Raw genomic sequence first — 14041 nt, forward strand, 5'->3', positions numbered from 1 at the left:
TACAGGGCTGCCAGGGAAGCTTGAGGAGAGTTTCAGCTCCCAGGAATTGGTGCTGCAATTCACCAGTGCTTGTAGGAAGCACCACTTACAAGGAGGAGGAGGAGGAGGCACTGTCAGTGTAACACAGCTTGCCTGGCCTCCTCCTGCTTTTGCATGTCTCCAGAGAACAGAGCTGCTAGCAGGCACCTGAAAGGCTCCTGCTCTGTCATTTGGGAAAGCATGGGGAGGTTTTAGTGCCACCAATGTATGAGAATTGTGTTGTGCTAGGGTGTAACATGTGAAAATGTGATTAGCTACACACATTGTAGGTAATTTTTCAGCTTCAGTCCTTATAGGAAGGATGCAAGGTAGAGGAACTGCTAAAAAGAGCTCTTGAGCTCTCTGCCATTGTGGGCATCTTTATCAGATAATTTTTGACACCTTTGTAACTCCTGCCAGCAAACACCCTTAAACAAGGCTCAGTTTGTATGCCTGATGAGCAGAGCACTGGAAATTGCTTGTGCTGCCCTTTCCCCTGGGGTGACTTGTGGCTGAGTAGCACAGTCACCTGTGGGCACAGCCTGCTCCTTTTCGTGCCTGCATGACCTCTCAGGGCTGTGTGAAATGCACAGTAAAATGAACAGTTTAGGTCGATTGTGGTCTGCTACTTGGGCCCCCAAACCGCAGCACTGCTGTAAATGCAACCTTGGAAAATACAAAGCAATTAGGAAAGCTGTTACAGCAGCCCAGCTCTGAAACTGAGGACATCCAGAATTAGCATTCTGCCCCTGGGCAGGGACTGCAGGAGCCATTCCCAAGGGACAGGCAATACCAAGCACCTGGAAAACAGGAGAGACTCTGATAATGGTGTAATGTGAAGAGTAATAGACAGCTTAAGGTTTAATTAACTTACAGGCCACTCTCCATGTGCACAAACAATTTTGAGTCAAGGAAAAAAAGCACGTGGAACAGTAGAATGTTGTCATTGATCTTGCTTTAAAACCTTGCTTAAGTGAGTTTAAAGCATTTGGTCATTGAAAATACTGTTGTTAGTTATCATAAATAGATGACTTGGCAAAGTGAGCACAGCATGGAAATTCTGTTTTTAATAGATGGTAAAAAAACTTGGCTTAAAAAAGGTACACCTTGATAAGGTGAAACAGACTGACACACCACCACTACCCTCTCTAAAAGACTGTTTCCACATCTACAGTAGTTTGCAGGAATGTGGCCAGGAAAATGCACTGTCCTTTTACAAAAAACCCCAAACCAACACAGCCAAATACAAGAGCTCCTAGGCCAAGAAGTCAAGGAATGAATATCAGGTGCAAAAATGCAGGTGTGCAGTCATGGACACCTGCTTGAACTCTTGGTTCTCAGCCCAGGCAGACACTGAGATTCACCCCAGTTGTTCTCAGTTATTAATGAGGGTGGAACCAGGTTCTGCTGCTCACTTTGCTTTGGGGGAGATCACGTTTTGCCACCTCTGGATTGACTACAATAATTTTCCTTATGAAACTTTTTTTATCCTTTATCTTTTTTCTGACTTGTTGCTTCTGCCAGCAGCACATTACTCCCCCACGACTTCACCTGGATTGCATCCTGCCCTGTAAAACTGGTACTGAGGAGTTTGTGTTCCATGCTTGGGTATACCTCTGGGGGGGTAAAGCTGCTCCAGAACCACAGAAAATCTCGGAAAGCACAAGTAGATCTGTAACAAGGGGGTACAGTTTAAAGCACAGCTCAGTTTTAATCATCTCCAAGCCTAGTGAGAATTTGGACATGCAGATATCATCAATAAACACGGAAACAAGTCAACTGAAATGTGGTGTTTTTCTAGGAGTTTTGTTGACGTGTTTTTCTTTTCTGTATGTTGAACCAGGTCTAGCCACTTAGGGCTTGAAGGATGCTTTAGTTTCCTGGAACTGCCCATGTGATCCAAAAAAGCCACAATACTGAAGTGTGGTTCATATCATTTCCTGGTTCGCATGGCTGGTGTGCATTGCTTTGTTTCTGGTGGTTTTCTTTTTTATTTTGCTTTTTTTTTTTTTTTTTTTATTTCAGGCATCCTTTCCTGCCCTGTGTGCAAACAGACCTGCTTTGCAAGGGATGTAGTTGAGAATTTCTTCCTCAAGGACTTTCCAGTTGGTGATTCAGCTATGGCAAAGGTAAGTGAAAGCCACGAAGTTGAAACACTGTCAGATGAGCACTGGAAACAGAAAATCTTGTTTAAACAATACAGATTCTCTGATAGTTTGCTTATGCAGCACTGTAATTACTTCATCACCAGAGATGAACACATTGCCTTCACAGTGATTTTAAAATTTCAGTTGAAGAATGAGTTTTACTCCCTGTATTTTAAATAGTCCATTAAAAATATTGATACTAATCTATCTGTGATAATCAACATATTAGGAAGGTACTGAATGTCTTGGATTCCTCATTGTCCTCTTAGCTCTCAACTCAAGGTAAGCAATCATGGAATTGTTAGGATTAGAAGGGATCTTTGGAGGTCATCCAGTCCAACTCCTCACCAAGGCAGGGTCACAGGAGCAGTGACACAGGAACACATCCAGGTGGGTTTGAATGTCTCCAGAGAGGGAGACCCCATGGCCTCCCTGGGCAGCCCTTCCAGTGCTCTGTAACCTCAGTGTAAAGGGTGACACACCTTCATGTTGAGATGGAGCTCCCAGTGTTTTAGTTTATGGCCATTGCTCCTCATCCTGTGGCTGGCACCATCCTCTTAGCCCACCTTTGAGATATTTATCAGCATTAATGAGATCCCTCTCAGCCTTCTCTCAACTAACCAGGCCCAGCTCCTGCAGCCTCTCCTCACTGGAGAGATGCTCCAGATCCCTCATCCCCTTGTGGCCTCTGCTGGATCCTCTCCAGTATCTCCTTGTCTCTCTTGTCCAGAGGAGCCCAGAACTGGACACAGCACGGCAGCTGTGGTTGAATAGAGAGGCAGGATCACCTCTCTCAACCTGCTGGCCACACTCTTCCTGATGTAGCCCAGGTTACTTTCCTTGTGTGCAGTATTTTTTCTCTTGGATGTGGCCTCTCTGGACAGCTCCAGAGGGACAATCCCTCTCTCTACCTGCTAGCCACAGGAGCTGTCTTGACTAAATTGTTACACCAACATCACCCCTTAGGTCATGTGAGCAGTTACAACTTTCTGATTGTCTGTTTTAATGATACAAAAGCCACATCATATTGCAGTTTCCCACTGGGGAATGGATTCAAGGGGAGGTATTGGATTACAGCTTCTGCCTTGAATTGGCATTGTACATAGGTGGATTTAACTCCAGTTAAATACCCAGTGAACAGGCAGGGCTATTCTTCAGCTTTGCAGTTGCCACTAGTTTGGGTGGAGAGGAGGAACAGAGAAGGCTGTGTATTGTTAAAGAGCAAAGAATGTGTAACCTGATCCACAAGTGCTCTGGGGACATAAAAATAATTAAGGCAAGCAAACTGTATCGACGTCTTCGGGTGTACATTGCTTGCAGAGTGCAACCTAAGTTGATCTAAAACAAGAAGGGGTGTATTAACATGCGCTCTCCAAAGAGAGGAAGAAAATTCAGAAGATACTGCTGAGTTTTTAAAATGCACTTATTATACTGGGACTTCTTAATTACTGTGACTTGCATAATTTACTTTTCAATGAGAATTTGTGTAAAAAGGAAATCAGATGAGAATATCTAATGTCTTCAAAAGCAGTAGATTATTTTTTCAAACCATCTTTAAAAGAAGGATTTTCTACTCTGTAATCCCTCAGGAGTCCTAAGAGCAGTTCAGTAATGCAGGTTTCTCACTGGAGCATAGGAGTACCCTAGAGCAACTTGTGAACCTTCACAGTTTTCAGCTTCCTTTTTGTTAAGTCAAATCATGTAGCTTTGCTTGCTTTCTATCTTTAACCACCACCACCACAATCCAAATGAAAGCCACAGTTTCACCACCAGTGACACCAAAGGAGAAGCACAGATCATCCACCTGAGGCACATCTGAGCTGCCATCGCCTTAATTTTCGTTCTGTGTTCAAGTGGGAGTCTGTCAAGGCTTGTAACAAAGTGCTTGGAAGCAGCAAGGCATCTCTCAGGGTGTGAAAGAGTGGAGCATGAGTGATAGGATGTGCTACATGCCAGCAGCAGCACTTTCAGAAATACACAATTCAGAGTCTCCTGCCCAAAATCCCATTTCCACATCATAAATAATGCAGCTCTGGGAACACTCTGCACCTTAAAAGTGATGTTAACACAGTGCAGTGTCAATACACATTCCAGTCAGGCTGGCAGCTGAGCTGCTGCAGGTAAACCTGTGCTTAAGCAGTTCTGGTGATGGCAGAGAAGGCAGAGCATTCCTCAGCTTTTTCCTGAGCAGGACCTAGGTGGGTACATTTTAGACAAGTCACTTCTTTTCATATAACAATCTTTATTCCACAAATTACATATTCTTGCATTTTGATTATATAAGTTTTATTAGGCTCTTTGATTTAAATTATTGTATGTACCTTTTGGAAAACATTGCTGATGAGCAAATGGCTAAATTAACATATTGGCTTGCGCAAACAATTCCCTCTCTAGACAATTAAGCACATTTAAAACTTTGCTTTGTTGTCTTATTGTCAAGAATTGCCCAATCTCTTTGTGAATGAGTGTTCAGAAACTCTTGAGTAATGGCTTGATAAGACACCTGTTGTGAAATGCCAGAGCCATAGAAGGAAATGATAAAATTTTAATTAATTTTAGCAAAACAAAAATTTTTCTTCCTGTGCTGAAGTGAGTCAGAACTTGACTTTTGTCAGGGAATTCAGGTGGATATTGATGTTCCACTAAGTGTTCAAGCTGTGATTTAAAACTGAGACAACCAGCTAAGAGCTGCAGTAGTTCTTCCTTCAGGCTTTCTATTTCCTGAGCCACCATGAGGAGAAACCCTTCCCTTGCACTCACCAGAACCTGCACCAGGGGTTGTGAGCTGGGCACAGGCTGCTGTGTCCTTCTCTTCACATTCACATCAAAGAGTTGGGATGCAAATATTCCAACTCCCAGCTGAATTGAAGATCAGCTGATGCCCAGCAGAAAGGACCCCGTAGGAAGTGATTTTGCCCTCTATTCCTATTTGCTTGAGTAGCCCTGAGTAGAAGCAATATTGAGGAGATTTGTGTGTGTACATAGCTGTAGTAGATATAGTGTAGTCTTGAGGGAAATGCTTCAGTTTAATAAAGTGGTGGTAAAGCCTTGCTTTTTATGCTTTGATAATGGTAAATTTACATCACTGTTCTCACTCTGCCCATGAGTTTTTGTGGCTGTGATGAGCCAAATACATGAATATTGGGAGTTTTGAAACAAGGTGTTTTATGCCTAAAGCAAATAATTTTTAAAAGAATTATCATTGTAGCTGTCTTGAAATTACTCTGGAGTTCATTCTGGATACAAGATGTTGCGTTACCCACTTAATTTCTGTGCCGCTCTGTTCATTTCCCCCCAGTGCCATGTCCAGGCAGCAGGGCCTGTAAAGCAAAGGGCATTCCCTAAATTGTTGACTCAATGGGAAGAATACTTAATTAAGGTTTCCAGGTGTTCCTGTGTCTTGTGTTTCCAGTTCACCACATGTGATATCAAGATATAAACTGGACTCATTTCTGGTCAACTCTTTAGAGGACAAGAACTAAGTTTTTCATTAACAGTATGTGGGTGTGTCCCCATGTTGTTTTCTAGATGATCTCACCTGTAGGATGCTTTATGTATTTTCCTGAATGTTACACAGTTACAACCAGGCTCTTAAAATAACTTGAATTGCTTTAGTCTGAGGACAAAAAATATAAAAAAAAATATTAAGCTCGCCAATCTATATGGTAGTCTGTTAAGGACGGCAGTTTGTACAGCTGATTTGTCATGCCTGTGTGTAATTGCACTTTTTGTTCTTAGAGCTGCTCCATGTGCAAGGAGAAGAAACCTGCCCACAGTCTCTGCACAAGATGCAATAAGTGGTTGTGCAGCTCATGCACAGAGGAACACAGACATGGCCAGGAACCTGGAGACCACTTCCTGGCTTTATCCCTGAAGGGCTGCACAGGTACTGGGGGCAGGCTGGGATTTTCTTTCTTCCCATATCAGTTATTCAGCTGCAGAGGGAGCAGTTGCAGGCTCTGTGCCACACACACCAGGCTCTGTGTGACCCAAAGGATATGTACGTGTCAACAAGAGATTAGGTGATTTTTCTCCAACTTTAGGGCCATTGCCACAATCAGCATTCCACGGTATTGGGAAAAAGTTTGGATATTTGTGTTTGACCGATGAGATCTTCTCCACATGCTTTTCCAATGATGGGACAGGGTTTGGAGAGCTACAACAGCAACAGGCCTTGCCTTTTCAGTATTTCTGTCCCAGTCTGGGGAATTTCATTGAGGAAACCATGACAAAGCAATTCCTGTGCATATGACAAGGTGTGTGAGGGAGCCACAGACAGCAGGAGGCTGTGATCACTACAGGATGTTCCTTTCAATTTGTGCTTGAACAAATTAAGGCCACTGGCAAATATGTCTCATCCCTTTACAATGGTGATCTACAGAAAGTGTTACCATCTCCTATTATTACTTATTTTTTTCTTTACTAATAGGTCAGAAATCTGCAGCAGAGTATGCTAACCTAAACTTATATAAGCAATTTTTAACTAAAAATAAGGATTTGTTCTGTGTGCTTATTCTTCTTCACAAGGAAGATGAAGGGCAGAAAAAAGAATAAAAGAAAAAGCCCACTTATTATTTTTATTTTATTTTCCTTTAGGGTTTTTCTTGTAGAAGATTTGACTTGCTATAGAAGTTTTTTTAAGTACTGGGTGGTCATATCAAGCAGAGTTTGAGGCACTTGAGACAAAATATGCAATTGCTAAATAGAGTGTAAACAAAAGAAGTCCATAAGAATGGTAATAATGAAAAACCACAAATTACATTTAAATGATTTTTGGATCTTTTCTAGAGAATAATATAAACTGAAGTCCCCCAGTTTCCCCTCACATGTCCTGATTGGATGGACAATATGTTTTTCTTCTTGAGTTGATGACAAGATAAGAACTGTGGTTTTGAGGCTCCAATTGTTTATAATTTCATGTCACTTTAGCTGAGATTACCATCTCACATTGTTGACAAATACTGGTAAGAAATGATATGTGTGGCTTAGCTGTGTGTGTGTGTGCGCTATATAAAGAATAACATGCAGACACATAAAAGCATGAGAGAGAATTTTAGTTTAGTACCAAATTCCCTGTGTTGAACAAAACATGAACAAGGAGCTTGGTAGTTCATATATAGACTAGTTAATAGAGAAATTATTTGGAATGGAATTGGTGCTTTTATATTATTTTTATTATTATTAATGTATGTTTTATCTATTTATGACAGATATGTCTTCAGAACAGTTCAAAGAAAGCAAATCCTGGGATACACCAGAACTCAGACTGTTTGTTTTGTTGCCCTTCTGGAAATAAACACACAGCACTGGCAGTCAGGAAGGATTTAATGTGTTTGGTGTCGGGTGTTCTGAAAGCAGCACCTTCTTTGTAAGCTCTTGAAATTATTAAGAGGTCTTGCACTTTTAAACTGTTCTATCTTTTGCCATTTCCCTTGTAAGGGCCAGATCTTCTGGCAGTGTTGGATTCCTTGGCTCAGAAATGAAGTAAAGTAGCAAAACACCCTCACTAAACACATTAAATCCTTCCCATTTCTAGTGATTTTAATAAAGTATTCCTTGAGCTTTTCTTGAGAGCAGTCTGAGTCATTGAGAATTATGGAAGTGGGGGCAAAACTCTATTAGCTAAGATTGCTTTTCCAAAATTGACATCAACTGATCAGAGGAGCAGAGATTTAAAACTTTTTTAAATTATTCAGGAGATCTACCTGTGATAAAGAAAATATAGGCTGTAGAAAATGGTGGATTATCAGAATTTAGGGCAGCTGAGCTTTCCCTGCTCACCAAGGGAGGTTCTTTTCAAGAAGCTCAAATGGGTAGTTGTGGTTAGGTATTTGCTTCTAGAAAAAAACAAGGCTGTGCCCTTGTTTAGTACCTGATTTCTAAGTATTAAACTTATTTCAAAACTGAAAAATGTTGCTCTGAGCTGAGTAAAAAGTAGGTCAAGGATGCCATGGCTCCCTGGCAGTTCTCACTGATATGTCAATTGATCCAGGGGATTACTGGTGGCAGAGGCTGTGGGTCTGTGTTGCAATTAGATAATACTGATTTTATTCTTAGTTTGCATTTGAAATCTGCTTGTCTCTTATATCTGACATGGTATAAAAAACCCCCAATGACTTCTCTGGGATGACTGCAATCACCCAAAGGCTAAAGAACCCTTCAGAGAGAGAAAAAGGGGGAATCATTATATAGGATTGCAACTTCATGATATTACTGCATGGACCTTAAAGACCACATCTCATTATCAGTTTGAGTTAATGATAGAAAACTTGATCTTGAGTTTACAGAAAAACAGCTTGTATGCTCTGCAGATACTGAACACTTTGAAAGGCTTTTCCAGCCCATAAACTGTCAGAAAGTTGTTATTATCTTTTTTTTTTCCTTTTAAGATGTAAAATCTGATCACATAGGGGATGATCTTTGACATTCTCCTTGGATATATATTGGTTGTACAACCTCATTATGTGCTTGTCAGATGCAGGTTTTAATAAAAAGTACATATTTGCAATGTAATCAGAAAAAAAATTTGCTGTCAAGGTGAATTCAGTTTGATCCTTTCTAGTAGAAAATATTGGAGTGGGTTAAAAAAGCCCTAATCTAATTTCCTCCTTTATTAATGCTACCTATTAGCATTTGATTCAATAATGCCATAAACCAATAGACTTTCCTGAAGAATAAAGCAGGGTACTGCAGTAAATAATTCATAACAATGTAAGCTATGTAAGGCTGTTACATAAACTCTTGGCCTAATCTGTCACAAATTATCTTCTTGCACATTGTTAAGAAGGTGGAATGAAAGTCAATTGAACTGGAGGAAATAAATCAAGCTCCTCAGAAATATTTAGAGTAGACAGCAATCTAAAAACTGGGCCATTTGACATGCATTTTTTTTAAGAGTGGCATGGATTTTCTCCATATTTGCATTGTCATTGTTAGCCATGAGATTTTCTTAGCCTCTGTGTGAATTTTACAATTTGAAAATGAAGTGGCTGAGCCACTATAGCTTGCTGCACTCTGTGGGTCGGTTTAATTGCAGTAGTTATCACTTCTGAATCTATAAAAGGCTTCATTTTGCTACAGGATGAGAGTATGGTCTCTGCCCCAGGTTGGTTCTTTAAAAAATATATAGGTAAGTGAGAGGTTTGGTGTGGGAAAATGGAAATATTTTTTCTTATTTCATATGAGCAGATAATGATGTATAAATTATTAATGCCTTTATGTAATTTAAAATTTTTCATCAGTATGTGTGATCTAAGAATGCTTGTTTTGTTTCATTTCTCACATGTTGGTAAAGAGTAATGGAACAATGTCTTTGCTGGAGTACTCTGAGGAAGCAATCGAGCCTTTCTTTGATGGTAGAGAGTTGCCTTTGCCATGGTTTATCTTTCTTTTTCTGCTATCTTTTGTTGACAGTGTTCCTTCTTTCTAAAACAATTCTACCATTCAGAAAAAAGGCAAGAATAGATTGTACAGAAATAATCCCTCCACTTTGCATGCTTGCTGTCCATTCTTACTCTTTATCGCATTACTCTTTAGAAAATCCTTTTAAGAACAGATTCTAGGCCCTAATATCAGCCCCAGCTGCTGAAGTTTATGAACTTCATTGCAACAAACACAAATTTGGGAAACAATTGCTCCTGTGACTTTTTGAGAACAAAGGATTTTCTTGCTTCTGCTGTGACTGCAAATTTATTTAATATATTTGTTGTTCTATTTTCAATAGTGTTGTCGAGTGGTTTACCAGGCCAGGGCATTTAAAGTTGTGAGGCAGGTGCTCCAAATCATGAGACTTTAAACTCATGAGTGTTTAGTATGATTTGTTTTGATGGCTTGCTCCTGGTGTGCTCAGTTTGTAGGATGTGTAAGAAAGAAATGCAAACAAACCCAGCCTCAGATAATCAGATAGTTCCAGGTTCTGTGCCTTTAAAAAATGTTGAGACTTTCCATGAAACTGTGAGGTTGGTTACTCTTTTTCTGAGCTCTCCTTGTGGGTGACAGCCGTGCTTTGCATTCCTCAGCAGCTGAAGATGAAGCAAGGGAGTTTTCCTTGTTCTGCCCAGTGCACCCTCAAGAGGCTCTGAAGGTGTTTTGTGAGACCTGTGACACCCTCACCTGCCGCAGCTGCCTCCTGGCAGAGCACAAGGAGCACAGGTACCTCACCTGTGCCTTCCCTCTTTTTCACCTGTGCCTTCCCTCTTTTCCACCCGTGCTTGCCAGCTGAAGCTGCAGGCTGCTGTGAATTTAAAAGCCGCAGCAAACTCAGCTCAGTTGTCTCACAGGTGATTTAACTCACATCTACCTCACTGTCCTGGCAGAAACCCTCCCTGCTCTCATCTGTTTCCATGAACGTGGGAAACCACGGTGTGACAATTTCCCCTTCTTTCACAGGTTCAGGCATCTCGAGGAAGCGCTGCAAAATCAGAGAATTATCCTGGAGAACGTCATAACTAAGGTGGAAGAGAAAAAAAATGGGATTCAGGTTTCAGCTAAACAGATTGAAGACAGGTAATTGCTATGCTTTTTTTTTTAATAGAAGTGATCTGTAAAAATATTTTCACTAAATGTAGGTTAACAGAATTAAATGCAGCTTCTATTTTTTTTTCTTGGAGGGTAGAAAAGAATAGGGAGATTCAAAATATCAAATTCATGTTTAAGTGGTACTGACAAGTCATGGCATTGTGATACACAATTCCATGCTCTTTGTAAGGCATGTGACAGCTGACTTGAGAGTTAAGATTTCTTTATATAATCTGTTTCTGAGCTATAATTTGACAATATCACAAATAAAGATAATTTTTAAGATACCTTATTTCTTCAAGAAACCTCAAAACAAGGTGCAATTCCAGTCAAGATGAATATAAAAATGAAAATATTTAATTATTTGAACTAGATTTCAGCTACTAATTATGCATTTAGTAGCTGTTGGATCTCTCTTCTTATTAATAAAACCATTTCAAGAGTACAAATCTATTTATACAGTTTATAATCTAGTATAAACTGGAAGTTTTGAATGTATTATGTATGTATTTGTTGAAAAAGAGCTAAAGACTGTTTTTGGGATGATGTTTGAGAGAATCCATCAGCATTAGCATGTCACATCCAGAGACGGGTGGTCAAGGTTCAGAGAAGTGGGGGAGAACTGATGGGAAATGATGATACAACTCTCACTGCAGTTCTGTCAGTAGGCAGATCAGTTCTTGTAGCAAATAACTGCTGAGCAGTGAATAAATGACACATCAGGGATATGTACCTCTTACCCATAGGTTGCTTGAAGTGAAACATCTGTACACAAAGGTGGAAAACCAAATAAAAATGGCCAAGATGGTTCTGATGAATGAAATTGACAAACGAACAAATATCCTCCTTGAACAACTGGAAGTAAGTAAGGCTAGTTGCATTTGATACCTTGGGAAATCAAACTAAATTAAATTTAATCCCACTGCCAGTGGAAAGAATATAGACTGTGGGAGCTATTGTCCCATTCCTTATATTTTCAAATATTTGGGTTTTTTTTCTGCAGACTTTCATGTGGAATCAATGGTTGACAAAGATTCGGGGCAAAGTGGCAAAATGTTTCCTTATAATGAGTTAACCACAGTTTCTAATGCATTTACAGAGAATATGTGTGCACCTTTTGAGCACTTTAGAAAACAAAGCAGATTCTGATTTTAATTTTTAATTTGTAGGAGCCCATTAACAGCCCAATTAATCTCATTTCAGAAATTTTGGTCTAATTTCTGTAAGAGAACTTGCGTTTTGGTGCTTCAGTTTTTGGATGTCCAGTTGAACTATATGAGATTTTATTTTGAAATGTCCTGAGGAGAAAAATTGCTGATTAGAATTTCCAGATGAGAAATAAGCCCAGGTGCAAATTTGATCCAAGTTCTACAGTTTCTTGAGGGTTATGTTATTCTGTTAAACCAGGGCCAGAATGATGCAGATTGTTTGCTCCTGGGGAAGTCATTGCTTTTCCTGAATTCAGACTCATCTCCTGAGTTGGATTTGCTTCCTTTCTGTGATGGGTGGCTTAAAGAGATTGTGAAGAACAGTATTGCTGCAAATGCCACATAATGCAGTGCCAAGTATTGCATCTGTTATGTGTGTCTGAAGAATGACAGCCCTTTTCTACTGGTTCATGTTATTACCAGAAAATCACCAGTGAGAGGAAGCAGAGGCTGGAGCAGCAACTGCAAGGTGTTGTGGTTTTAGGCAGACAAGTGGAACATGTCCAGAACTTCATCAGCTGGGCCGTGTGTAGTAAAAAAACCATCCCATTTCTCTTCAGCAAGGAACTGGTAAGAGCAATGCTTGTTGTGCAGTAATTGTGAGAACTGCTTTAAGGTTCTGACGTTGATCAAATGAAATATTTTTCACAATTTTAAAACTGTGAATAAAATCATTGTCCTTTAATGTGCCACCAGATTGTGTTTCAGATCCAGCGCTTGCTGGAGACAAACTGTAACACAGACACGGGTCCTCCTCTGAAGATCAGGTTTGCTTGGGATCCCTCCTACTGGACTAAGCAGCTCTCCAATTTGGGTAAGAAAATTAAATAGGCAAATGCCCAAAGCTGAGCTAGACAGATGCAGACAATTCAGTGTCTCTCCTAAAGGGCTCTCCTTTTGTGTTTTGACATCCAGTTCTGGAACTCTTGCTATGTTCTGAAGAAAAGTGAGTGTGGATGAACTCTCCTGTTTTTCTCTCTCCATTTTTATCCACTCACCGAGAGACCATTGGGATGTCTGGTGCTTTCATTCTCTTAGTGGCCAAAGGAGCTGAGCACTGTTGAGACACCTCCAATTGCTAGGCACAAAGATGGCTTTAAGACACTGTCTGTACAATAATTACAGTGATACCTATATAGCAGATGTCCATACTGTGACTTTGTTTCCTAGCAGCCACAGATTTTCCCAACTGCAATGGGTTTTTACTGTAAATTCAGCTCAGTGGGCTGATCACTGATCTAAGAGACCAGTTCTCTTCCCATTTTAAGGTATTAAAACCTAAAAGGGGTAAAATGCTATCAAAAGTATTTTAAAAGCAGAGAGTAATCTCTTGATGGACAAGATCATTTCATAGGTCACTTCTATTTCCAGCTTTTACAAATCTCACCTACACAATATAATCTCTTTTATTTTTGTCACTTGCCCTCTGGAAGCTGTTTTTTGTACCTGTGCTTATGGATGAGAAGATAAGCTCATACTTCTGTAAAAAAATGAAAGCATAAGCCATATCCATCAGTTAAGATAAAATAAGGTCAATGTTTCAAAGTGTTTGCTGGGTAATTCAACTGTGAGTTCAACTGACATCAGTGGGAGCTGGGTGTGAATTGAATTACTAGATAAATATTGGGAAACTTATCTTGAATGGATGTTGTCAGACTGTTTGGATACAGTATTTGAATATCTTTTACATTTGAAATGTGAATGATGGCCATTTCCCTGTGTACAGTTTTTATTGTATACATTTGTCAAGACCATAGGAGGGAGTAAACGTGCTGGTTTTTTTTCCAGGGGGTTTCACAATGGAAGGTGGACACCTTACTCACCCAGATGTGCTGCTCTGTGGAAATATTTAAGGCTTACAGCCCTCTCTGTACCGTGGGCACCACTCCCCAGCCCCCCAGCTGGAGGGCAGCCAGCCTCACCAGTTCCCCCCTGCGCTCCAGTGCTCGGCGCCCGTGTGCTGCTCCCACTGCCTCAGCATTCCTCACCCAAGCAAAGCCCAGCCTTCTTACCAAGACATGAGCCACCACAAGAGCTTCCACCAGCCTCCTGCCCTTCATCAGCAGCACTTCCCTCTGCAGTACAGCCTGCAGCCCCAGGACAGGGAGCCGCGGGCCGTCCCCCAGCCTGTGAAGCTGCCGCAGGCCGGGG

The 14041-nt window shown here is 40.6% G+C and overlaps 1 protein-coding gene across 1 annotated transcript in view; it reads left to right on the forward strand.

Moving 5' to 3' along the window:
- The first annotated feature begins 2138 nt into the window (after nt 1-2138).
- Nucleotides 2139-14041, forward strand: part of TRIM66 (tripartite motif containing 66) — a 33691-nt gene continuing 21788 nt past the window's right edge. The window contains 8 exon segments of the mRNA XM_031061349.1: nt 2139-2147; nt 5904-6051; nt 10187-10316; nt 10554-10670; nt 11429-11543; nt 12314-12460; nt 12587-12704; nt 13679-14039. Of these exon segments, the coding sequence (XP_030917209.1) occupies nt 2139-2147; nt 5904-6051; nt 10187-10316; nt 10554-10670; nt 11429-11543; nt 12314-12460; nt 12587-12704; nt 13679-14039 (1145 nt within the window).

Source organism: Geospiza fortis, unplaced genomic scaffold (genome assembly GCF_000277835.1).
Source record: "Geospiza fortis unplaced genomic scaffold, GeoFor_1.0 scaffold327, whole genome shotgun sequence".
In the NCBI taxonomy this organism is placed as follows: domain Eukaryota; kingdom Metazoa; phylum Chordata; class Aves; order Passeriformes; family Thraupidae; genus Geospiza; species Geospiza fortis.